The sequence below is a fragment of the Hemitrygon akajei genome, chromosome 5 (genome assembly GCF_048418815.1).
Source record: "Hemitrygon akajei chromosome 5, sHemAka1.3, whole genome shotgun sequence".
Lineage (NCBI taxonomy): Eukaryota > Metazoa > Chordata > Chondrichthyes > Myliobatiformes > Dasyatidae > Hemitrygon > Hemitrygon akajei.
This window is the reverse complement of record NC_133128.1, coordinates 99,323,916-99,350,362: the sequence shown is the minus strand read 5'-3', so window position 1 is coordinate 99,350,362 and position 26,447 is coordinate 99,323,916. Positions and strand designations below refer to the sequence as shown.

General features: G+C 40.6%; 1 protein-coding gene across 2 annotated transcripts in view; it reads right to left on the bottom strand.

Annotated features, from left to right (window-relative positions):
• Positions 1–26,447, bottom strand: part of sema5ba (sema domain, seven thrombospondin repeats (type 1 and type 1-like), transmembrane domain (TM) and short cytoplasmic domain, (semaphorin) 5Ba) — a 607,738-nt gene that overhangs the window by 131,340 nt on the left and 449,951 nt on the right. For both annotated transcript variants that reach the window (XM_073046134.1, XM_073046135.1), the window contains one exon: positions 10,915–11,032. In XM_073046134.1, the coding sequence (XP_072902235.1) occupies positions 10,915–11,032 (118 nt within the window). The remainder of the gene's footprint in view (positions 1–10,914; positions 11,033–26,447) is intronic.

Genomic DNA, 26,447 nt, shown 5'->3' with positions numbered 1-26,447 from the left:
GGATTGTAAATCCATACCTGTAACTTTTAATAATATTCTAAACACATCCCTCCAAAAATTATTTAAGTTTACACAGGACCAAAACATATGAATTAGAGTAGCCACCTCTGCATTACATCTGTCACAAATAGGGCTTATATTAGAAAAAATATGCACTAATTTATCTTTTGACATATGGGCTCTGTGTACTATCTTAAACTGAACTAAGGAATGATGTGCACAGATAGATTAACTAGATAATAAATTTTACTCCATTGATCATCTGAAAGTGAATGTTAAAGTTCTATTTCCCAAGTGCGTTTAACCTTATCATTAGGCGACATGCGAGCATCATTAACTGTCTATAAATAATAGCTATTAATCGTTTTTGAAATGGTTTAAGCTGAAAAATAGCATAAACCAAATTTGATGGGTAAGCCAAGGGATAATTCGGTAAAAAAATCACGTAAAAAATTCCTAACTTGTAAATATCTAAAAAAAATGTATTAGATATTTATCCATTAACTGCGAAAAAGACATTAAACAATCCTCTAAAAACAAATCTAAAAAAGTTTTTATTCCCTTAAGTTTTCCATATTAAAAAAATCAACTTATCCAGAGTTGATGGTTTAAAGAAAAAATCAGAATAGATATTACTAGAGAGTAGAAAATTATTTAATTCAAAAAAATCTATGAAACTGAAACCAGATTTTTAAAGTAGGTTTAACAATAGGATTGAGAGCTTGTCTACCTATTCTGGAGAGGGTAAAAGGAAGGGGAGCTCCTAATAAAGAAGCTAAAGAAAACCCCCTTACCGAATTCTACTCCAAATGTAACCATGAATGGCAATCCAAAAGGTGATATAATGAATATTAATTGCCCAATAATAAAATCTAAAGTTTGGTAGCACCAGTCCTCCATCTTTTTTCGATTTTTGCAATAAAAATTTATTCACTCTGGAGCTTTTATTATTCCAAATGTAAAACAAAGTCTTGGAATCTATTTAATCAAAAAATATTTTCGGAATGAAGGATGGAACTGCTTGAAGTGTATATAAAAATTTTGGTAAAATAACCATTTTTATAGCATTTATTTGACCAATCAATAACATCGACATAGGCGACCATTTAGAATGCACTTGTTGAGTATATTCAATTAGAGGGGAAAAATTATACTTATATAGGTCTTTAAAATTTTTACTAATTTTAATACCAAGGTAAGTGAAATAGACAATAGGTGCAGAAGTAGACCATTCGGCCCTTCGAGCCTGCACCACCATTTTGAGATCATGGCTGATCATCTACTATCAATACCCGGTTCCTGCCTTGTCCCCATATCCCTTGATTCCCCTATCCATAAGATACCTATCTAGCTCCTTCTTGAAAGCATCCAGAGAATTGGCCTCCACTGCCTTCCGAGGCAGTGCATTCCAGACCCCCACAACTCTCTGGGAGAAGAAGTTTTTCCTTAACTCTGTCCTAAATGACCTACCCCTTATTTTCAAACCATGCCCTCTGGTACTGGACTCTCCCAGCATCTGGAACATATTTCTTGCCTCTATCTTGTCCAATCCCTTAATAATCTTATATGTTGCAATCAGATCCCCTCTCAATCTCCTTAATTCCAGTGTGTACAAGCCCAGTCTCTCTAACCTCTCTGCGTAAGACAGTCCTGACATCCCAGGAATTAACCTTGTGAATCTACGCTGCACTTCCTCTACAGCCAGGATGTCCTTCCTTAACCCTGGAGACCAAAATTGTACACAATACTCCAGGTGTGGTCTCACCAGGGCCCTGTACAAATGCAAGAGGATTTCCTTGCTCTTGTACTCAATTCCCTTTGTAATAAAGGCCAACATTCCATTAGCCTTCTTCACTGCCTGCTGCACTTGCTCATTCACCTTCAGTGACTGATGAACAAGGACTCCTAGATCTCTGTATTTCTCCCTTACCTAACTCTACACCATTCAGATAATAATCTGCCTTCCTGTTCTTACTCCCAAAGTGGATAACCTCACACTTATTCACATTAAACGTCATCTGCCAAGTATCTGCCCACTCACCCAGCCTATCCAAGTCACCTTGAATTCTTCTAACATCCTCATCACATGTCACACTGCCACCCAGCTTAGTATCATCAGCAAACTTGCTGATGTTATTCTCAATGCCTTCATCTAAATCGTTGATGTAAATCGAAAACAGCTGTGGTCCCAATACCGAGCCCTGTGGCACCCCACTAGTCACCACCTGCCATTCCGAGAAACACCCATTCACCGCTACCCTTTGCTTTCTATCTGCCAACCAGTTTTCTATCCATGTCAATGTTTACCCCCCGATGCCCTGAGCTTTGATTTTACCCACCAATCTCCTATGTGGGACCTTATCAAAAGCCTTCTGAAAATCGAGGTACACTACATCCACTGGATCTCCCTTGTCTAACTTTCTGGTTACATCCTCAAAAAACTCTAATAGATTAGTCAAGCATGATTTACCCTTGGTAAATCCATGCTGGCTCGGCCCAATCCTATCACTGCTATCTAGATATGCTACTATTTCATCTTTAATAATGGACTCTAGCATCTTCCCCACTACTGATGTTAGGCTAACAGGTTGATAGTTCTCTGTTTTCTCCCTCCCTCCTTTCTTAAAAAGTGGGATAACATTAGCCATTCTCCAATCCTCAGGAACTGATCCTGAATCTAAGGAACATTGGAAAATGATTACCAATGCATCCGCAATTTCCAATAGTTTTAGCAATATTAAAAGGTATTTGATAATAATAATCAGAATAATTATTAATAGGAAATAATTCACTTTTATGTAAGTTAAGTTTATATCCAGAGAAAATACTAAATTCCATAAATATAGATAACATAAAAGGAATAGATTTCCTAGGGTCTGAAATATAAACTAATTAATCATCCGCATATAACGAAACCTTATGTAATTTATTGCCTCTCTTAATACCCTGCACAGAATTAGAATCCCTAAGAGCGATTACCGGGGCCTGATAAATCAATTTAATCCAGGAAATAAATCCCAGACCAAAATTAAACCTCTTCAGAACCTGAAAGAGATAAGGCCACTCCACACTATCAAAGACTTTCTTTGCATCCAGAGACACAACACATTCATATTCTTTGACTGAGGGGGAATAAATTATATTGAACAGTCTTCAAATATTAAAATGTGAGTACCTATTTTTAATCAATCCTGTTTGATCATTTGAGATAACAGTAGACAAAATATTCTCAAGTCTATTAGTTAGAATCTTAGAGAGAATTTTAAAATCTACATTCAGTAAAGAGATAGGTCTATAGGATGCACATTCCAGTAGGTCTTTTCCTTTTTTTAGGAATCAATGAAATTAGTGCCTCATAAAAAGTTTTTGTAAGATTCCCAGAGGGTAAAGAATCAGTAAAGGTTTGATGAAGATGTGGTATAAGCATTTCATGAAAAGTCTTGTAAAATTCCAACGTATAACCATCAGGTCCCGGAGCTTTCCCTAATTGCATAGAGGATATAGCGTTAGCTATCTCCTCTTGTTTGAGAGGTGCATCTAATATATCAGCATCTTCAGTCGAAATTTTGGGTATATTTAACTTTTGCAAAAATCTATTCATAATAATAGTATTATCAAAGAATTCAAATTTATAAAGATTAGAATAGAAATCCATAAATATCTTGTTAATTTCATAAGGGTCTAGGGTTTCAATTCTATCTGGTCTATGGATTTTTAAAATCTGTCTTCTGACCATACCAGCCTTTAACTGACTCACCAAAAGTTTACCAGACTTATCTCCATGTATATAAAATAAACTTTTAGATTTGAGAATTTGCTGTTCGATGGGAAAGGTCAAAAGCAAATCATATTGTGATTGAAGTTCGACCCTTTCTTTATATAGGTCTTCAGTAGGTTTAACTGAGTACGCTTTATCTATCTCTCTAATTTTATTAGTAAGCACTGACAATTCCACTTTAGTTTTCTTTCTTAAAGCTGCTGAGTATGAAATTATCTGTCCCCTAAGAAAAGATTTCATCGTGTCCCATATAACCAGGTTTGACATTCCTTCAGTTGTATTAAATTCAAAAAATATAGAAATTTGTTCCTTAATAAAACTAACAAAAGCTGGATCCTGTAACAATTTGGGATTCAATCTCCACTATGACATTTTCATAAAGCTATCCAAAAACTTCAGTGTTAACTTCAAAGGCGCGTGATCCGACAACGCAATGATGTCATACGCACACTCAACAACGGAGTGTAGCAAACGTGTATCTAAAAAAAAGTGATCAATTAGAACCATTGAACCACAGAACACTACAGCACAGTACAGGCCCTTCAGCCCTCCATGTTGTGCTGACCCATATAATCCTTAAAAAAAGTACTAAACCCACACTACCCCATAACCCTCCATTTTTCTTTCATCCATGTGCCTGTCCAAGAGGCTCTTAAATACCCCTAATGTTTTAGCCTCCACCACCATCCCTGGCAAGTCATTCCAGGCACTCACAACCCTCTGTGTAAAAAACTTACCCCTGATGTCTCCCCTAAACTTCCCTCCCTTAATTTTGTATATATGCCCTCTGCAGTCTCACCAGAGATTAGCAGAGTTGCAACATGACCTCTCTACTCTTGAACTCAGTCCCTCTGTTAATGAAGCCTAGCATCCCATAGGCCTTCTTAAATACCCTATCAACCTGCGCAGCAACTTTGAGGGATGTATGGAATTGAACCCCAAGGTCCCTTTGTTCATCCACACTCTTAAGTAACTGATCATTAATCCTGTACTCAGTCTTCTGGTTTGTCCTTCCAAAATGCATCACCTCACACTTGTCTGGATTGAACTCCATCTGCCATTTTTCTGCCCAGCTCTACAGCCTGTCTATATCCTCTTGTAACCTTCGACCATCTACAGCTCCATCCACAACTCCTCCAATCTTCATGTCATCCGCAAACTTACTCACCCATCTTTCCGCCTCTACATCCAGGTCATTTATAAAAATCACAAATAGCAGGGGTCCCAGGACAGATCCCTGCGGCACTCCACTAGTCACCGACCTCCAGGCAGAATACTTTCCTTCCACAACTACCCTTTGCTTTCTTCCTTTAAGCCAATTTTTTATCCAAACAGCCAAGGTTCCACTTATCCCATGCCTCATGACTTTCTGGATGAGTCTCTCATGAGGGACCTTGTCAAATGCTTTGCTAAAGTCCATGTAGACCACATCCACTGCCTTACCCTCATCAATTTCTAATGATGAACGTGTGAAGAAAAAGAGAAATCTTTGTCGTTAGGGTGTTTATATCTCCAGATATCAACCAGGTCATATTCTAGTAAAAAAGAATTAATACACGCCGCCGCTTTATTAGGAAGCGATGGATTGGTTGATTGACCTGTCAATCGCCGGGTTCAGACAGCAATTAAAGTCACCACCAATGACCAACTTATATTCATTCAAATTCGGTAGCTCAGAAAAAAGCTTCTTAAAAGAATCAGAATTATCTATGTTAGATGTGTATACACACACCAGAGCTACCTTTTGCTTGCGTAATAAGCCAGTAACAATTAAATATCTTCCAATCGAATCAGTAATAGTATTAAAATGTACAAAGGGGATTTTGGAGTTAACAAAAATAGATACGCCTCTAACTTTATTAGTCAACAATGAATGAAATGAAGGTACAAAAGTTCTTCCAGTGTCGTGTACGTAATGAAATAAAGGCCCTTTCCAAAATTTGAAAAACCTCTCCTCATCCTGTTTCTGTATATGATTTTCTTGCGCAAAAAATACCGTAAATTCCGGACTACAGAGCGCACCTGATTAAAAGCCGCATGCTCTAATTTTAGAAAGAAAATCAATTTTGTACTTGTACAGGCCGCACCGGATTTTAAGCCGCAGGTGTCCCACGTTGTAATATGAGATATTTACACAGAAAGATATTACACGTGAGGATTTTTTAACTTTTAATTAAATCCGTATGGTAACATAAACAAATACATATTGCAAATGCTTTTTTTCGAACCGTGCCTGTAATACGGCTACTTTTAAATATACATACGTATCGGTAACACACAAATTACGTTGCGTATACTTTTTTACTGAACAGTGCACGAACAACATTCCAATATCTCCTAACGACTGGTAAAAAAAATATATATACTGCAGCCTACCAGGAAAAGTTATTGATCGCCTTTAACTTAAAAGCTGCATCATATGCTTACAGCGTTCTCGCTCGGGTGTAATGCGCTCACCCCCTCCTTTCCGTTTATCCCAAACCGGTATTTTCCCACAAGACGCGGCGAAACCGGATGTGACGTCATAGCATTCCGGGATGTAGTACAGAAAACAAATATACTTAAAACACTTCTAACTTTAACTAGAAAATACTAACAAATGAATTACTAAGCGAAAATATTATAAACTAAATAACTGCCATAAAGGCAACACAATGCTTTTCTTCGAGTGTTTTCCATGTTGATGAGGGTGAGTACAAATGACTGATTTACAATAATTTAATTGTGAAAGTGCGCTTGATTTATCGTACAATTTCATTGGACCTCTGTGAACTACTCATCAATTTTATTGGTCTACTGTTACGAGGCAAAATGTTTTTGGCGGCATGAAAAAAAACCATGCATTAGCCGCACCGTAGTAAAGGCCGCAGTGTTCAAAGCGTGGGAAAAAAGTAGCGGCTTATAATCCGGAATTTACGGTAATATCTACATTAAGTGTTTTTAATTTCTTTAAAATATTTTTACATTTAATAGGATGATTCACACCATTCAGATTCCAAGAGATTATATTAATTTTGTTAACATCTGTGTTTAAAATTTAATTTTATATTTTATAAAAGAACTATTACACAAGCACAGATTGATCCAAAAGGCACAGGTACAACTAGAAGGAGTGACGTATTCGCAAAAAAAAAATCCATCAAAAGAACCACCCAATCCAGAAAAAATACCTATTCTAATAGCCCTCCCCCCCCCCCACAAAGCCAGAAAGACAGCACCCAATAGGCTGGCCGCATGCTAAGCTAATAACCCCTGACGCTATCCTCCATTTTGCAGCTACGTATATTAAATTTAAAATATTAATCCCACCCAGAATAGCCATAATAAAAGGAACAAACAGATTTCAAATATTACAATATTATGTCTAACAGTAGTAAAAACATAATTGGCGATGGCCATCTTAAATTTGTCTAAAGTATATTAATCACATATTCAAAGAAAAATAAATCCAAGCAAATAATATTACAAAGTTCTTTCTCTCAAAAAAGAAAACAATTTATATATATAAAACAAACCTAAAACTATATTAGTATTGAGACAAACAAAAGAAATAAAAAGAGTAATACACGACAGGTCCTCTATGGACCTTTATAGTATAATACTGTAAGAGTTCCCTACAAAACAGTTATATATATATACTAGTTATTAATGAGTAAAAAGAAAGTTTAATCAGCCATGTCCCATACCAAAGACTTAAAAAGCATAGAATAAACTTAACTCAGGAGATCTATAAACATCTCATACATCAGAATTACCTATTCAGTAATTGACTGAACTTTAAGATTTTTAATGTACTCCCATCCCTCCCGGGGAGAGTAAATTCTCAGTGACTGAGACCCTTCAGGAAAAATTATCAGCTGTGCTGGGTACCAGAGAGAGGGGTGTAAATTTAATTTATACATTTTGCTCATGATTTCTCGGTATTTCCTTCTTTCGGCAAAGATCTCAGGGGGGTAATCTTCAACTATACCAATCTTTATTGATTTAAAGATTATCTTTCGCTTTTTTCTGGCCTCTCGAAGTATGGCTTCTTTGGTTGTATAATAATGCAAACGAAGTACAATTGGTCGAGGATGTAATTCAGATGAACGCCGAGAAAATGGAATTCTATGGACTCTATCAATTAAAGGGCTAGCTTCCAGGGTCTCACTAAAAAGTGAGTACAGCATATCTGAGAAGAACTTTAACAGATCGCCAGCTTCAGTATTTTCAGGCAGTCCTAGTATACGCATATTCCTCTGACGCCCTCTACTATCTAAATCAACCATTTTTTTCTTCGTTTTAGATAGTTCCAAGGTAATTTCATCGATTTTCTTTTCCATCGAAGACATCTTCACTCCTTGTTCTTTAATAGTTTGCCTGAATTGATCATATTCGTTCTCGATTCGATTTGTAGTCTGCTTAAGCGTCTGAAGTTGAAAGTCCAAATTCTTCAGAGATTCTTGAACACTAGAGATAGATTTTTCAAGCTTCCCATTGGCGTCCGTCAGCTTATCAATATTAGTGTTAAGCAATCTGAATTCCAACTTCATGTCTTGTATTGAAGAAAATATTCCTGCTAAAGTAACAGGTTCCTCCGCTTTCTTTATTTGTTCAGTTTGCTCCATTTCAGGAAAAGTCTTGCCACTTCTCAGTTCAATACCAGATCGACTTATGGCCATCGTAATTAAATCCTAAATCCCTCAGTAGAAGTAATAAATCATCAAACTTGAAAGGAATCTGTCAGTGGGATGTAAAGTATAAAGGAAAGTGGATCCGCTGTGAAATGCAACTTACTCCATGCGCTGCAAAATGGCAGATCTCCTATAATTCACTGAGTGATTGTCTTTCATTGAAAAAAATGGAAAATGTGCTTATTGTAAGGACTCCTGATTATTTCCTGGATGAAATATGCTGACCATGTTGATTCAGGAGTCGGCTGCTTAGACCTCTGGGCCTGCTCTGCCATTCAGTATGATCATGGGTGATCTATATTGGCCCAGGCTTTGCTGGTGCTGATGGATTCCAATAAAGGCGGGCTAAGGCTAAGAAATGGAGCCAGGCAAGGGAGCCATGTTCTCACCAGACAACAGATCAGTAAACAAGAGGAAACTACTCAGGGTGAGGGATAGAATTGCCAAGACACTGAAGTCTGGAATGTGGTGAATGGGTCCAAGTAGAAGTGTGGTACACAACAGCCTAGCATTGAAAGGTGTGGAATTCTCTCAAAGATGAAAAGAACTAAAGACTATTTGTCACATGTAAACAGTGAAACAAATCCTTTGGATTAAATCAAATCAGTGAAGATTGTGCTGAAGGAAGCCCACAAATGTCATCATAGGAACATAAGAAATAGGAGCAGGAGTCAGCCATCTGGCCTATTGAGCCTGCTCCTCCATTCAATAAGATCATGGCTGATCTGATCTCCAGCTCTCTGCCTTTTCCCCATTACCCTTAATTCCCCTACTATGCAAAAATCTACCCAACCTTGTCTTAAATATATTTACTAAGGTAGCCTCCACTGCTTCATTGGGCAGAGAATTCCACAGATTCACCACTCTTCATCTGAGTCCTAAATTTACTCCCCCAAATCTTGAGGCTTTGTCCCCTAGTTGTCGTGTCACCTATCAATGGAAACTACTTTCCTGCCTCTATCTTATCTATCCCTTTTATAATTTTATGTTTCTGTAAGATTTCCTCTCATCCTTCTGAATTCCAGCTGGTATAGTCCCAGATGACTCAATCTCTTCCCATAGTCTAACCCATGATCATACTGATCAGCAGGGCCCAGGGGAAGGTGCAAACTCCACACAGACAGCACTGTGGTCAGGAATAAACCTGGGTCACTTATACAGGTCTATTAGCTGCACCCTGCTGCTTCACATTGTGTTCCCAATATGCTATAATTTTTTCCTCATGAAAACTTATCCAAGCATTGTGGTTAGCATCATCCTTTATAGTGCCAGCTGTAAGATCAGGGGTTCAAATCCCACTGCTGCCTGTAAGGAGTTTGTACATTCTCTCCATGACCATGTGGGTTTCCTCCCACAGTCCGAGGCTGTACAGGTTAGCGTTAGTAGGTTGGCGCAGGAAGCTTGGCAACACTTGTGGGCTGCCACCAGCACATCTCAGACTGTGATTGTTGACGTGAATGACACATTTCGTTGTATGTTTGGACATTTTGTTGTACATGTAACAAATAAAACTGCTCATTAAACTCCCTTTAGCAAATCACTACTCGATCTGTTTCTACCACTTTTTCATGTGTGTAAAGAGAAGTGAAGAAGCTTAGGGAACTCCAGATTTTAGGTGTTGGCAGTTGTAGACACTTCCATAAGACATAGGAGCAGAACCTGGCCACTTGGTCCATCAAGTCTGCTCCTAATTTCCATCATCACTGATTTATTATCCCCATCAGCTTCATTCTCCTGCCTTTTCCCCTCAACCATTGATGCCCTGTCTTATCAAAAACCTGTCAACCTCAGCTTTAAATATACCCAATGGCTTGGCCTCCACTGCCCTCTGTGCAGAATGGCTATAGGGGCCAGGTAATTGGAAATACACCACAGGTTCACTGCCCTCTGGCTAAGGAAAATTCCTCTTCATCCCTGTGATAAAGGGATGCCCTTCTATTCTGAGGCTGTGCCCCCTGGTCCTAGACCCTTCCGCTACAGGACTCATCCTCTTCACATTCATTCTATCTAAGCCTTTCGATATTCAATAGCTTTCAATGAGATCCCTGCTCTTTCTTCTAAACTTCAGTGAGTACAGGCCCTGAGGCATTGAACACCCTTCATACATTAACCCCTTCATTCCCTGAATCATGCTTGTGAGCCTCCTCTGGACCCTCTCCAATGCCAGTGTATCCTTTTGTAGATAAGGGGCCCAGAAGTGCTCACAATACTCCAAGTGCAGATTGACCAATGTCTTATAAAGCCTCAATATTACACCATTGCTTTTATATTCTACAAATTATACTTCACCAAATTAGAGAAATAAAGTTTGTGATGCTGATGAAGGGAGTAGAGATTTTGAAGGAAGTGGGGGGTACAGGAAATTACAGAGACAGAGAGGAGCAAATTGAAGGCAAAGACAAAATATAGCCAACTGCAAATACTGTACATGGCATTAAAAAGAATGAAATGTAAGGCACGTACCGGGCAGTCAGTGATGTTTTGGCTCCATAGACTCATATTGGAGCTGTCTTCGATGGTAGTACATTTTTTCTGCCTCAGGTCCCAGCCACAGTAAGGATCTCTGGCCCCAAGACAAGACCTGCCAATCACATACAGCCATGAATAATTAACAAACAGGTTCCATTACTTACGGTCACTCCATAGTCATTTTATTACGTACACCTGCTTGTTAATATCTATTCAGCCACTGATGTAGCAGCATAACAACCTGCAAATATGGTCAAGAGGTTCACTTGTTCAAACCAAATATGAGAATCGGGAAGAAATGGGATCTAAATGACTTTGACCTTGGAATGATTGTTGGTGCCAGATGAGGTGGTTTGAGTATCTCAGAATCTGCTGATCTCCTGGGATTTTCATGCACACAGTCTCTAGAGTTTACAGAGAAAGGTGCAAGAATCATCCAGTGAGCAGCAGTTCTGTGGGTGAAAATGTTTTGTTAATGAGAGAGGTCAGAGGAGAATGGCCAGCCTGGTTTAGGCTAAAAAGAAAGCAACAGAAACTCTCGGAAAGCATTAGGTACATGGAGCTTAGACAAATAGAGGGCTATGCACTAGGGAAATTCTAGGCAGTTTCTAGAGTAGGTTACATGGTAGGCACAACATTGTGGGCCGAAGGGCCTGTAATGTGCTGTAGATTTCTATGTTCTATTATAATAGTGATGTGCAGAAGAGCATCTCTGAATGTACAACACATTGAACCTCAAAGTGGATGAACTACAATGGTTCCAGTCCTGTACCTGGTAAAGTGGTCAATGACCGTATATTTAAAAAAAATACTCTCATTGCCAGGGAAAGAAAAACAACTCTCAAGAGGCAATGAGCTGGCCTTAGTCCAGAGATCTGTAAACTATGTCATTATAGAATCAATGCAAGGTTGAATTTGCTCATACTTGGCATGGTCCATAATGGAGTCAAAGGACCGAACATTCAGGGTTGCACCATGGCAACCAAAGGTGACCAAACAGCTTCTGACAGGCACAGTAACAACAAGAGCAGGGCAAGTGAAATCTCACAGAACATTTGGTGAGTTCACTCCTCTTCATTCTTTCCATTGTATTAGGGAGAGAAGGGTGAACCAGTGGGTAATGAAAGGGATATTGTCAGCTTGATCAGCTGTGCTGTCTTTCAACAATCATATATGCCATGAGAAGCTTTTTTTTTGCCCTTTTCTTAATTCTCAAAACATGCAGCTTCTCGCTCAGTCTTGAAGAGGCAGTTTCAAACTCATTTGCCTGGCGCCCACTGCTCACTGACCTGTACTAGCTCCTCTGCTGGCAAGAACCCAATATGGGTTGTGTTCAAATCCCTCCATGGCTCACCTCTCTCTGTACCCTCTTCCAAGAAGATCATAAGACATAGGAGCAGAATTAGGCCATTCAGCCCATTGTGTCTGCTCCACAATTCCATCATGGCTGATTTATTACTCCTCTCAATCCCATTCACCTGCCTTCTCCCCAGAACTTTTGATGCTCTGACTAATCAAGAACCGATATATAAATATACCCAATGACTTGACCTCCACAGCTGTCTGTAGCAATGAATTCCATAAATTCACCATCCTAGGCTAAAGAGATTCCTCCTCATCTCTGTCCTAAAGGGACATCCTTGTAATTTAAGGCTGTACCCTCCGGCCCTAGACTCACCCGCCATAGAAAGCATCCTCTCCACATCTTCTCTATCCAGGCCTTGCAATATTTAATAGGTTTCAATGAGATCCCACCCCCCCCCCCCATTCCTCTAAACTCCAGCAAGTAGAATACAGCCCCAGAGCCATCAAATGCTCCTCTTAAATTAAACCTATAATTTCTGTGATAACCGGGATTCCCAGAAGAACCATGTCAACCTTTGCCATTCTAATTCTGACTTCTATTACCTTCCTATTACCATAGCCATGCCTTCAACTACCTGAAAACAAAGTCCTAAAACTCTCTAAACTGCTCCTCTCCCTTGCTTCATTTTGGATATTTGTTAAAACTTTAAACCACTTTATTCAGATTTTTGATCGCTTTCCCTCATTGCATTGATTGCACAAAATCTAGTTTGGTAACTCTCCTGCAAAGAGCTTTCGAAAGTGTGGTGCCTGTTGTGCTCTAGACTGCTAAGTGCATGATGTCTAGTGAAGCCCTCACCTGTAAATGAGAATGAAAAAGAGCTGTAGATGCAATAGAGGTGTTTAAATGGTTTTCAATACACCTTCAGTTCTGGTTGCTTCATTATAGGAACAGCTTGCAAGCTCTAGAGAGGGTGCTGAGGAGATTTACCAGGATATGGCCTGGATTAGAGAGCATGCTTTATGAGGATAGGTTGTGCAGGCTAGAGCTTTTCTCTTTGGAGCTAAGGAAGATGACAGGCGATTTGAAAGAGGTGTACAAGATGATAGGAGGAATAGATCAAGTGGACAGCCAGAGACTTTTTGCAACAGAGCAGAAATGGCTAATATGAGGGGGTGTAATTTTAAGGTGATTGGAGGAAAATATAGAGGAGGTGTTAGAAGTGTATTCTTTATGCAGAGAGTAGTGAGTATGCAGAAGGCACTACTAGTAGTGGTAGTGGAGGCAGATACATTAGAGACATCTTAAAAGCTCTTACATAGGCACAGGAATGATAGAAAAATGGAGGTCTACATGCAGGGAAGGGTTTATTGGTAGGTCACATCTGGAATTTTTCCAGTTGGCAGACGATTTCCCTCCACACCACTTCTGACATATTGTCATTTCATGTACGTGGCAAGTTACGACAGTGGTTTGCCTTTGCCTTCAGCCAGGTGAGTTTTTTTAAAGAGATCACCAGCTCTTAACCCAGCACAGATGCAAGGGAGCTGGCTGGATTCGAACTTAGGACCTCTCGCCCTAAAGGTCAGCATTGATGCCACTACGCCACCAACTGGCTAGGGAAGGTTTAGATTGATCTTAGAACATCTGAAGGACCTGAACTTTCCTGTACAGTACCATGTTCTACAGTGGCGTGCAAAGGTTTGGGCACCCCAAGAGATTTGAGCTCTCAGACCTTAGTTAGCTTGTTAGGGCTATGGCTTGTTCACAGTCATCGTTAGGAAAGGCCAGGTGATGCAAATTTCAAAGCTTTATAAATACCCTGACTCCTCAAACCTTGTCCCAACAATCAGCAGCCATGGGCTTCTCTAAGCAGCTGCCTAGCACTCTGAAAATTAAAATAAATAAAAGCAGGAGAAGGCTATAAGAAGATAGCAAAGTGTTTTCAGGTAGCCGTTTCCTCAGTTCATAATATAATTAAGAAATGGTAGTTAAAAGGAACGGTGGAGGTCAAGTTGAGGTCTGGAAGACCAAGAAAACTTTCCAAGAGAACTGCTCGTAGGATAGCTAGAAAGGCAAATCAAAACCCCCATTTGACTGCAAAAGACCTTCAGGAAGATTTAGCAGACTCTGGAGTGGTGGTGCACTGTTCTACTGTGCAGTGACACCTGCACAAATATGACCTTCATGGAAGAGTCATCAGAAGAAAACCTTTCCTGTGTCCTCACCACAAAATTCAGTGTTAGAAGTTTCCAAAGGAACATCTAAACAAGCCTGATGCATTTTGGAAACAAGTCCTGTGGACTGATAAAGTTAAAATAGAACTTTTTGGCCACAATGAGCAAAGGGATGTTTGGAGAAAAAAGGGTGCAGAATTTCATGAAAAGAACACTTCTCCAACTGTTAAGCATGGGGGTGGATCGATCATGCTTTGGGCTTGTGTTGCAGCCAGTGGCACGGGGAACATTTCACTGGTAGAGGGAAGAATGAATTCAGTTAAATACCAGCAAATTCTAGAAGCAAACATCCCACCATCTGTAAAAAGCTGAAGATGAAAAGAGGATAGCTTCTACAACAGGATAATGATCCTAAACACACCTTAAAATCCACAATGGACTACCTCAAGAGGTGCAAGCTGAAGGTTTTGCCATGGCCCTCACAGTCCCCCGACCTAAACATCATCGAGAATCTGTGGATAGACCTCAAAAGAGCAGTGCATGTAAGACGTCCCAAGAATCTCACAGAACTAGAAGCCTTTTGCAAGGCAGAATGGACGAAAATCCCCCAAACAAGAATTGAAAGACTCTTAGCTGGCTACAGAAAGCGTTTACAAGCTGTGATACTTGCCAAAGGGGGTGTTACTAAGTACTGACCATGCAGGGTGCCATAACCTTTGCTTCGGGCCTTTTGCTTTGTTATTTTGAAACTGTATAAGATGACAATAAAAAAGTAATCTTGTTTAAAATATTAAAGAAATGTGTCATCTTTAATTTTATGCCTTTTGGAAATCACATCATCTTTTACTTGCTTAGCTATTGACAGTAACAGAAATTTTGACCAGCGGTGCGCAAACTTTTGCATGCCACTGTATGTTCTAAATTTAGGTTCATTGAAGCAAGTGGAGAGGTAGAGTAACCTGTCCTAATCCTGCTCCACCATGTTTCCTTACTAGAGATGAAGTTTTGCTGTAGTTTTCTATGTTCTATGTTCAAAGCACCTATAGAGTTATAGGTGAATGAACCGGAATAAAACACCAGAGTCCCAATATCTCAGTGGTTGCTGTAAGATGTTACAAATTTATCTAGCTGCAGCTCATGCCCTTCTAACCTGCACACCTTGAGGCTTATAGTGTGGCAGCCAATTCAAATATGTGACTTGCCAGAACGAACCTGTCAAGGCAAGGGCAGAGGCAGGTAAAGAGAAAGAGAGGTGAGTGTCGGCAATGGGAGCAGACAGAAAACAGGATAGTCTCCATCTGGGTTCAAATCACACTCCTGACTCTGGGGCATCATTGTAGTGCAGAGGACAGTGTAATGCTATTACAGCACCAGCAACCTGCGATCAAACCCGTCCCTGTCCGCAAGGAGTCTGTATGTTTTCCCCATGGTTGCATGGGTTTCCTCTGGGTTCTGTTTTCACCTCCACGTTCTAAAGACATATGGGTTGGTAGGTTAATCACATGAGTGTAACTGGGCAGCACAGGCTCGTTGAGCCAGAAGGGCCTTTTACTGTGCTGTATCTCTAAATCAAATAAAGAGCACAAGGCAGAATGGGGCACAAAATCTGCAAAGATGAACAGTGAGAACAATCAGGAAGAAAATTTAAAGGAACAAGTGAAAATCACTCCTACTGTTCTAAATAAATGTACAGAGTGTGCCACTTTTTTCTTCTTTACTTTTGCACTGCAAGAGTCTGGTTGAAAAAGAAGACTTGCATTTATGTCAGCGTACATCCGAGGAATGCTGCAAGGCATGTAGCTTTGTATTATGCACCTCATGATGGGAGAGAACATTCAAAGTCATGATGTATACTCATGCAACAGAAGTAAAGTTCAAAATTAAAAGTAAATTCATTATCAAAGTACGTATACGTTACCAGATTGGAGACTGGGGGCCTAGAGGCCTTTCCTACAGCTGGACTAGTGTGTGTGTGTGTGTGTGTGTGTGTGTGTGTGTGTGTGTGTGTGTGTGTGTGTGTGTGTGTGTGTGTGTGTGTGTGTGTGTGTGTGTGTGTGTGTGTGTGTGTGTGTGTGTGTGTGTTTGTGTTTTGGAGGAAAGGAGTTTGTTTGTTGTGTTCTGTGCTGTTCTGCTGAGCATTGTGGGTATGCTATGCTGACAACGGAAGGTGCAGTGCCACTTACAGCAATCACAAGTGTAGTATAGACAACATGTATGTACTTTGTCAGACGTCACACGTGGTAGCAGATGATGCTCACACTTTTAGACTGCATCTTTAATTTCTGATGGTTGCATATCAGTTAGTGTAACACTATTAAAACAGAAACATAGAAACATAGAAAACAGGTGCAGGAGTAGGCCATTCGGCCCTTCGAGCCTGCACCGCCATTCAGTATGATCATGGCTGATCATCCAACTCAGAACCCTGTACCTGCTTTCTCTCCATACCCCCGATCTCTTTAGCCACAAGGGCCATATCTAACTTCCTCTTAAATATAGCCAATGAACCGGCCTCAACTGTTTCCTGTGGCAGAGAATTCCACAGATTCACCACTCTCTGTGTGAAGAAGTTTTTCCTCATCTCGGTCCTAAAAGGCTTCCCCTTTATCTTTAAACTGTGACCCCTCGTTCTGGACTTCCCCAACATCAGAAACAATCTTCCTGCATCTAGCCTGTCCAATCCCTTTAGAATTTTATACATTTCAATAAGATCTCCCCTCAATCTTCTAAATTCCAGTGAGTATAAGCCTAGTCGATCCAGTCTTTCTTCATATGAAAGTCCTGCCATCCCAGGAATCAATCTGGTGAACCTTCTCTGTACCCCCTCTATGGTAAGAATGTCTTTCCTCAGATTGGGGACCAAAACTGCACACAATATTCTAGGTGCAGTCTCACCAAGGCCTTGTACAACTGCAGTAGAACCTCCCTGCTCCTGTACGCAAATCCTTTTGCTATGAATGCCAACATACCATTTGCCTTTTTCACTACCTGCTGTACCTGCATGCCCACCTTCAATGACTGGTGTACAATGACACCCAGGTCTTGTTGCATCTCCCCTTTTCCTAATCGGCCACCGTTCAGATAATAATCTGTTTTCCTGTTCTTGCAACCAAAGTGGATAACCTCACATTTATCCACATTAAATTGCATCTGCCATGAATTTGCCCATTCACCTAACCTATCCAAGTCACCCTGCATCCTCTTAGCATCCCCCTCACAGCTAACACTGCCGCCCAGCTTCGTGTCATCTGCAAACTCGGAGATGCTGCATTTAATTCCCTTGTCTAAATCATTAATATATATTGTAAACAACTAGGGTCCCAGCACTGAGCCTTGCGGTACCCCACTAGTCACGGCCTGCCATTCTGAAAAGGTCCCGTTTACTCCCACTCTTTGCTTCCTGTCTGCCAACCAATTCTCTATCCACATCAATACCATACCCCCAATACCGTGTGCTTTAAGTTTGTACACTAATCTCCTGTGTGGGACCTTGTCAAAGGCCTTTTGAAAATCTAGATATACCACATCCACTGGCTCTCCCCTATCCATTCTACTAGTTACACCTTCAAAAAATTCTATAAGATTCGTCAGACATGATTTTCCTTTCACAAATCCATGATGACTTTGTCCGATGATTTCACCTCTTTCCAAATGTGCTGTTATCACATCTTTGATAACCGACTCTAGCATTTTCCCCACCACCGATGTCAGACTAACCGGTCTATAATTTCCCGGTTTCTCTCTCCCTCCTTTTTTAAAAAGTGGGGTTACATTAGTCACCCTCTAATCCTCAGGAACTAATCCAGAATCTAAGGAGTTTTGAAAAATTATCACTAATGCATCCACTATTTCTTGGGCTACTTCCTTAAGCACTCTGGGATGCAGACCATCTGGCCCTGGGGATTTATCTGCCTTTAATCCCTTCAATTTACCTAACACCACTTCCCTACTAACATGTATTTCCCTCAGTTCCTCCATCTCACTAGACCCTTGGTCCCTTACTATTTCCGGAAGATTATTTATGTCCTCCTTAGTGAAGACAGAACCAAAGTACTTATTCAATTGGTCTGCCATGTCCTTGTTCCCCATGATCAATTCACCCGTATCTGACTGTAAAGGACCTACATTTGTCTTGACCAATCTTTTTCTTTTCACGTATCTATAAAAGCTTTTACAGTCAGTTTTTATGTTCCCTGCCAGCTTTCTCTCATAATCTTTTTTCCCTTTCCTAATTAAGCCCTTTGTCCTCCTCTGCTGGTCTCTGAATTTCTGCCAGTCCTCAGGTGTGCTGGTTTTTTTTGCTAATTTATATGTTTCTTCTTTGGACTTGATACTATCCCTAATTTCCCTTGTCAGCCATGGGTGCACTACCTTCCCTGATTTATTCTTTTGCCAAACTGGGATGAACAATTGTTGTAGTTCATCCATGCGATCTTTAAATGCTTGCCATTGTATATCCACCGTCAACCCTTTAAGTATCATTTGCCAGTCTATCTTAGCTAATTCACATCTCATACCTTCAAAGTTACCCTTTTTTAAGTTCAGAACCTTTGTTTCTGAATTAACTATGTCACTCTCCATCTTAATGAAGAATTCCACCATATTATGGTTACTCTTACCCAAGGGGCCTCGCACGACAAGATTGCTAACTAACCCTTCCTCATTGCTCAATACCCAATCTAGAATGGCCTGCTCTCTAGTTGGTTCCTCGACATGTTGGTTCAGAAAACCATCCCGCATACATTCCAAGAAATCCTCTTCCTCAGCACCCTTACCAATTTGGTTCACCCAATCTATATGTAGATTGAAGTCACCCATTATAACTACTGTTCCTTTATTGCACGCATTTCTGATTTCCTGTTTAATGCCATCCCCAACCTCACTACTACTGTTAGGTGGCCTGTACACAACTCCCACCAGCGTTTTCTGCCCCTTAGTGTTATGCAGCTCTACCCATATCGATTCCACATCCTCCAGGCTAATGTCCTTCCTTTCTATTGCGTTAATCTCCTCTCTAACCAGCAATGCTACCCCACCTCCTTTTCTTTCCTGTCTATCCCTCCTGAATATTGAATATCCCTGGATGTTGAGCTCCCATCCTTGGTCACCCTGGAGCCATGTCTCTGTGATCCCAGCTATATCATATTCATTAATAACTATCTGCACATTCAATTCATCCACCTTGTTATGAATGCTCCTCGCATTGACACACAAAGCCTTCAGGCTTGTTTTTACAACACTTTTAGGCCTTATACAATTATGTTGAAAAGTGGCTCTTTTTGCTTTTTGCCCTGGATTTGCCTGCCTGCCACTTTTACTTTTCACCTTACTACTTTTTGCTTCTACCCTCATTTTACACCCCTCTGTCTCACTGCACTTGTTCCCATCCCCCTGCCACATTAGTTTAAAGCCTCCTGAATAGCAGTAACAAACGCTCCCCCTAGGATTACAGTATAACACTATTACAGTACCAGCTGCAAGATCAGGGATTGTACATTTTCCCCATGACCGTTGGGTTACCTCCAGGAGCTATGGTTCCTCACACATTGCAAATGTGTACAGGTTGGGGTTAGGGTTAGTGAGTTGTGGGCATGCTACATGTGTGCTGGAAGCAAGTCAACACTTGCAAGCTGTTCAGTACCATCCTCCCTGATCTGGTTTGACACAAAAAACACTGTTCACTGTATATGTACATGTGACAAATAAATCTAACCTTTATGTAACAACACATCCACAACACCACCTTTCTCAATATAGAATAACATCTCATCATCACATGGAACTGAGTTTACACCAGGGCAAGACTCTATAGTTATACAGTATAGAAGAAGGCCCTTCACCCCACAGAGTCAACGCCAACCTACAAAAATACTGGTAAATTAGTTTATTATTGTCACATGTACTGAAGTACAGTAACAAGCTTTGGCATCTCTGTGATCATTGTTTCACGTTACTACATTGAGTAAGTATAAGGTGGAAGAAAAGAACAGAATGCAGAGAGGACAGTGAAAGAGTAGTGCAGGCAGACAAGGTTCAAGGCCACAGTGAGGTAAATTGTGAGGTCAACGTTTCCACCCATTTGTGCTAATCTGACACAGTCCTCTTGCACAAGAAGCTAGAACAGTGGACTCAGCCCAATACATTACAGGCACATCCCTACCCACCATCAATATCATATCACATGAGATGTTATCGCAAGATGGCAACATCTATCACCAAAGATCTCATCATCTGCATCATGCCATCTTCTTGTAACTACCATTGGGCAGGAGATACAGAAGCCTGAAGTCTCTCACCACCAGGTTCAGTAACAGTGACTTCCCTTCAATCATTTGACTCTAGAACCAATCTGCATGACCCTAATCACCACCTCAGTGAATTAATACTGTGACTATTTCAATCACTTTGCACTACAATAGACTTTGCTTTGTTCTAATTGCACTCTTTGCATAATTTTGCACATACAGTATATATACATGTGTTAATAACAATAAACTTGACTTTGAACTCTCCCTGGATTCTACCACTTGATGGACATCGACTTAAAGCAGAAGGATTAGAAGGGAATGTTTTAATCCAGAAACATGGGGTTGGAGTGGGGAGAAGGTAGAGCATACCACCTAAATGGGTGGTATGTAGAGTCATGGAGTGATACAGCACAGAATCAGCCCCGTCAACCCACTGAGTCCATGTCGACCACTTTCAACTATTTCCATCACTCTCCCCAGACTCTACCACTGACTTACACACTAGGGGCAATTTACAATGGCTAATTAACCAACCAAGCCACACATCTTTAAGAAGGGGGAGTAAAGCAGAGGAATTGCATATAATCACAGGGAGAATATGAAAACTTCATACGTGCAGCACCTGAAGTCAGGATTGAACCAGAGTCTCTGGAGTATGAGGTACCAGTCTAGTAACTGCAGCATTACTTTTAGAGATACAGCATGGTAACAGACCTCTCCGGACCAACTAGCCCGCACTGTTCGATTATACCCGTATGACCAATCAACCTACAAACCTGTATGCCTTTGCAACGTGGAAGGAAACTGGGGCACCTGGATGAGATCCATGAGGTCACAGGGAGAATGTACAAACTCCTACAGACAGTGGCAGGAATTGAACCTGGGATTCTGGCCATGGAATGGAGTTATGTTAACCACTACACTACCGTGCCACTGATTCTAGCATTACACAAGAAAATTAGAATAACAGAAGACGAGACTATTTCTTTATGACCTTTCGTTCTTTCAAGGAATCTTGAAGATGCTATGCAATCAATGAAGTACCGAGATGCCTGGTATGAAGAGTCCAACGCAAAGGATCACAACAAGCTGCAGAGGGTTGTAGACTCAGCTCCAGCCTGGGCAGAACGCTCCCCACCATCAAGGGTTCAAGACGGCAGCATCCATCATTAAGGACTCTCACCATCCAGGACATGCCTTCTCCTTGTTGCTACCATCAGGGAAGAGCCTAAAGGGACATTCTTAACATTTTAAGAACAGCTTCTTCCCCTCCCCATCAGGTTTCTGAATGGTCCATAAACACTACCTCACTGCTGGCTTTGTTTTTGTTCTATTTATTGATTTTTGCATTGCAGCACATTTCACATTGTATAATAGAGGTGTATAAAATTATGAGAGGCACAGGTCAAGTGGACAGGGTGGCAATGGCCAAAATCAGAGGGTGTGGAGGAAAGATTAAGGGAGATGTCAGAGGTGGCTACTTTACACAGGAAATGGTGGGTGCATGGAACGCACTGATGAGGGTGGTGGTAGTAACGGCTGATAAAATAGAGGCATGTAAAAGACTCTTAGATAGGCAGATGGATGTAAGAAAATTTGAGTGTTTTTTAGGCTATATAAGAGAGAGGGTTTAGATTTATCATAGAGTAGGTTAACAAGTCAGAACAACTGTGAGCCAAAGGTCCATACTGTGCCTTACTGTTCTATATCCCATATCTGATAATAAATCTGATTCTAATTCAAACACAAAGACTGTTTTATCTGGTACTCCTACAGCGATTATGTGCAAGATTCAAAAGACCAAAGAAAACAACTACCGTAGATTCCGGACTACAGAGCGCACCTGATTAAAAGCCGCTGGCTCTAATTTTAGAAATAAAATCAATTTTTTACTTGTACAGGCCGCACCGGATTTTAGGCCGCACCGGATTTTCGGCCGCACCGGATTTTCGGCCGCAGGTGTCCCACGTTGTAATATGAGATATTTACACAGAAAGATATTACACGTGAGGATTTTTTAACTTTTAATTAAATCCATATGGTAACATAAACAAATACATATTGCAAATGCTTTTTTTCGAACCGTGCCTGTAACGCGGCTACTTTTAAATATACGTTGCGTATACTTTTTTACTGAACAACATTCCAATATCTCCTAACGACTGGTAAAAAATATATATACTGCAGCCTACCAGGAAAAGTTATTGATCGCCTTTAACTTAAAAGCAGCGTTCGCTCAGATCCAATGCCGCTCGCCCCCCGCCTTCCCGTTTATCGCAAACCGGTATATTTCCCACAAGACGCGGCAAAACCGGGTGTGACGTCATAGCATCCCGCGATGTAGTACAGAAAACAAATATAGTTAAAACACTTCTAACTTTAACTAGAAAATGAATTACTAAGCGAAAATATTATAAACTAAACAACTGCCATAAAGGCAGCACAATGCTTTTCTTCGAGTGTTTTCCATGTTGATGAGGGTGAGTACAAATGACTGATTTACAATAATTTAATTGTGAAAGTGCACTTGATTTATCGTACAATTTCATTGGACCTCTGTGAACTACTCATCAATTTTATTGGTCTACTGTTACGAGGCAAAATGTTTTTGGCGGCATGAAAAAAATCATGCATTAGCCGCACCGGATTAAAGGCCGCAGAGTTCAAAGCTGTTCAAAATGTGGGAAAAAAGTAGCGGCTTATAATCCGACATCTACGGTACCATACAGTCCATTGTAGCAACGCTGAGTAAGATTTGACCAGGACAAGTGTTAACCTTTTGCCTGCCTGTGCATTAGCCTCCCCACATTCTCCATTAAAGGAATCCTAGTAAATGGTCTCCACAGCCACCTGAGGACCCACCAATTGACAACTCTTTGGAAAACTTCACACTCAACTCAAGTGATCACCTAACTACCAACCTTCAGCAACAGATTGCCAAATAACAACAGAACTGAGAAACTGAGAAACATGCTTGAACAGAACAGGCAAAGGGTTCTCACATTAATGGAGGCATCTATTTACCACCAGAAGAGTAGGAATGAGGAGTGAGGAGCAGTGGGAATCACAACTGATAGGAACTTGTCCCTGTTCTAGTGAAGACTAGCTAGCCGTACAAAACAATCTCATCCTCTTCAGTGGCCAGGGAAAGAGAGGGTTTCAACAGCCTGCGTTATCACACACAGCAAACTTAAAGTCAATTTGCTGCATACAAGAGCTCCCTAGAAAACACTGAAACCCTGATTTGTCTCTATTATCAAGGAGAAACAGACACTGGCCACTTTATTAGGTACACCTGTACACTTGCACATTGATGCAAATATCTAATTGGCGGCAGCATCTCAATGCACTAAGGCATGCAGACATGGTCAAAAGGTTCAGACCAAACATCAAAATAGGGAAGAAGTGAGATCTAAGTGAGTTTGACTGTGGATTGATTGTTGGTGCCAGATAAGGTGGTCTGAGTATCTCAAAAACTACTGATCACCTGGGATTTTCACACATAACAGTCTCTAAAGTTTGCAGAGAATGGTGTGTGAAACAAAAAAAATCCAATGAGCAACAGTTCTGTGGGTGAAAATACCTCGTTAATAGGAGGGTTAGAGGAAAATGGCCAGACTGGTTCAGCTGACAGTAATGCAAAGAACCACACACTACAGCAGTGGTGTGCAGAAGAGCATCTCTGAATGCACAACACATCGAACCTTTAAGTGGATGAGCAGCAGAAGCCCACGGATATACACTCAGTGGCCACTTTATTAGGTACAGAAAGGTGGATAGAAAAGGCTTAGCAACATCATGATGGTTCCCACACACTCTGTTCATGGACTGTTTGCCCCACTCCTATTCGGAAAGAGGTTATGAAGCATCCTTGCCAGTACCACCAGACTCAAAAACAGTTACCTTCCCCAAGCAGCAAGGCTGATCAACACCTCCTCCCAGTAACCCAGCCACCACCGCTACTTTATCCCTTCCTGTCAGTCACCTTATGTACAGATACTCCTATGCCTGGTGTCACTTTATATAAAGTGCCTATAAAATGTATTCACCCTGCCTTTGTCAGTTTACGTGTTTTATTGTTTTACAACATTGAATTACAGTGGATTTAATTTGACTTTTTTGACACTGATCAACAGTAAAATGAACTCAGTAAAATACAGGGAAGTCCTGGAAGAAAGCCTGATGCAGTCTGTAAGAGAACTGCAACTTGAGAAAAGATTTGTTTTCCAGCAAGACAATGACCCCAAGCATAAAGTCAAAGCTACACAGGAATGACTTAAAAACAATGTCCTGGAATGGCCAAGTCAGAGTCCAGACCTCAATCCAATTGAGAAATTGAGACACCTACTTGTCAAAGTGAAAACAGATCTCTACAAAGTGATCTAAATTAATTACCAATATAAAACCCAAAATAATTGATTGCATAAGTATTCACCCCCTTCAAGTCAGTATTTAGTAGATGCACCTTTGGCAGCAATTACAGCCTGAGTCTGTGTGGATAGGTTTCTATCAGCTTTGCACATCTGGACACTGCAATTTTTCCCCATTCTTCTTTACAGAACTGCTCAAGCTCTGTCAGATTGCATGGGGATTGTGAGTGAACAGCCCTTTTCAAGTCCAACCACAAGTTCTCAATTGGATTGAGGTCTAGACTCTGACTTGGCCATTCCAGGACATTGTTTTTAAGTCATTCCTGTGTAGCTTTGACTTTATGCTTGGGGTCATTGTCTTGCTGGAAAACAAATCTTTTCTCAAGTTGCAGATTCTCTTACAGACTGCATCAGGCTTTCTTCCAGGATTTCCCTGTATTTTACTACATTCATTTTACCCTCTACTTTCATAAGCCTTCCAGGGCCTGCTACAGTGAAGCATCCCCACAGCTTGATACAGCCACCACCATGTTTTATGATAGGAATGGTGTGTTTTTGATTATATTTACATTTAGTCTCATGGCCAAAAAGTTCAATTTTGGTTTCATTAAACCATAGAACCTTCTTGCAGCTGACTTCAGAGTCTCCCACGTGCCTCCAGACAAACTCTAGCCAAGATTTCAAAATTTCATGTCAGTGTTTTTTCAACAGTGCTTTTCTCTTTGCCACTCTCCCATAAAGCTGCAACTGGTGAAGCACCTGGGCAACAGTTGTTGTATGCGCAGTCTCTCCCATCTCAGCCTCTGAAGCTCGTAACTCCTCCAGAGTTGTCATTGGTCTCTTGGTGGCCTCCCTCACTACTCCACTTCTTGCATGGTCACTCAGTTTTTGAGGACAGCCTGCTCTAGGCAGACTTACAGCTGTGCCATATTCTTTCCATTTCTTGATGATTGACTTAACTGTAATCCAAGGGATATTCAGAGACTTGGAAATTTTCTTGTATCCATCTCCTGATTGTGCCGTTCAATAACTTGCTTGCAGAGTTGCTTGGAGTATTCTTTTGTCTTCATGGTGTAGATTTTGCCAGGATACTGTCTCACCAGCAGTTGGACCTTCCAGATCCAATTGTATTTTTACTACAATCAATTGAAACACCTTGAACTGCACACAGATTTATATATAGCTAGGACACCTTAACTAATTATGCGACTTCTAAAACCAATTGGCTGCACCAGTGATGATTCGGTGTGTCATATTAAAGGGTGTGAATACTTATGCAATCAATTATTCTGTGTTTTATATTTGTAATTAATTTAGATCACTTTATAGAGATCTGTTTTCACTTTGACACAAAAGAGTCTTTTTCTGTTGATCAGTGTCAAAAAAGCCAAATTAAATCCACTGTGATTCAATGTTGTGAAACAAT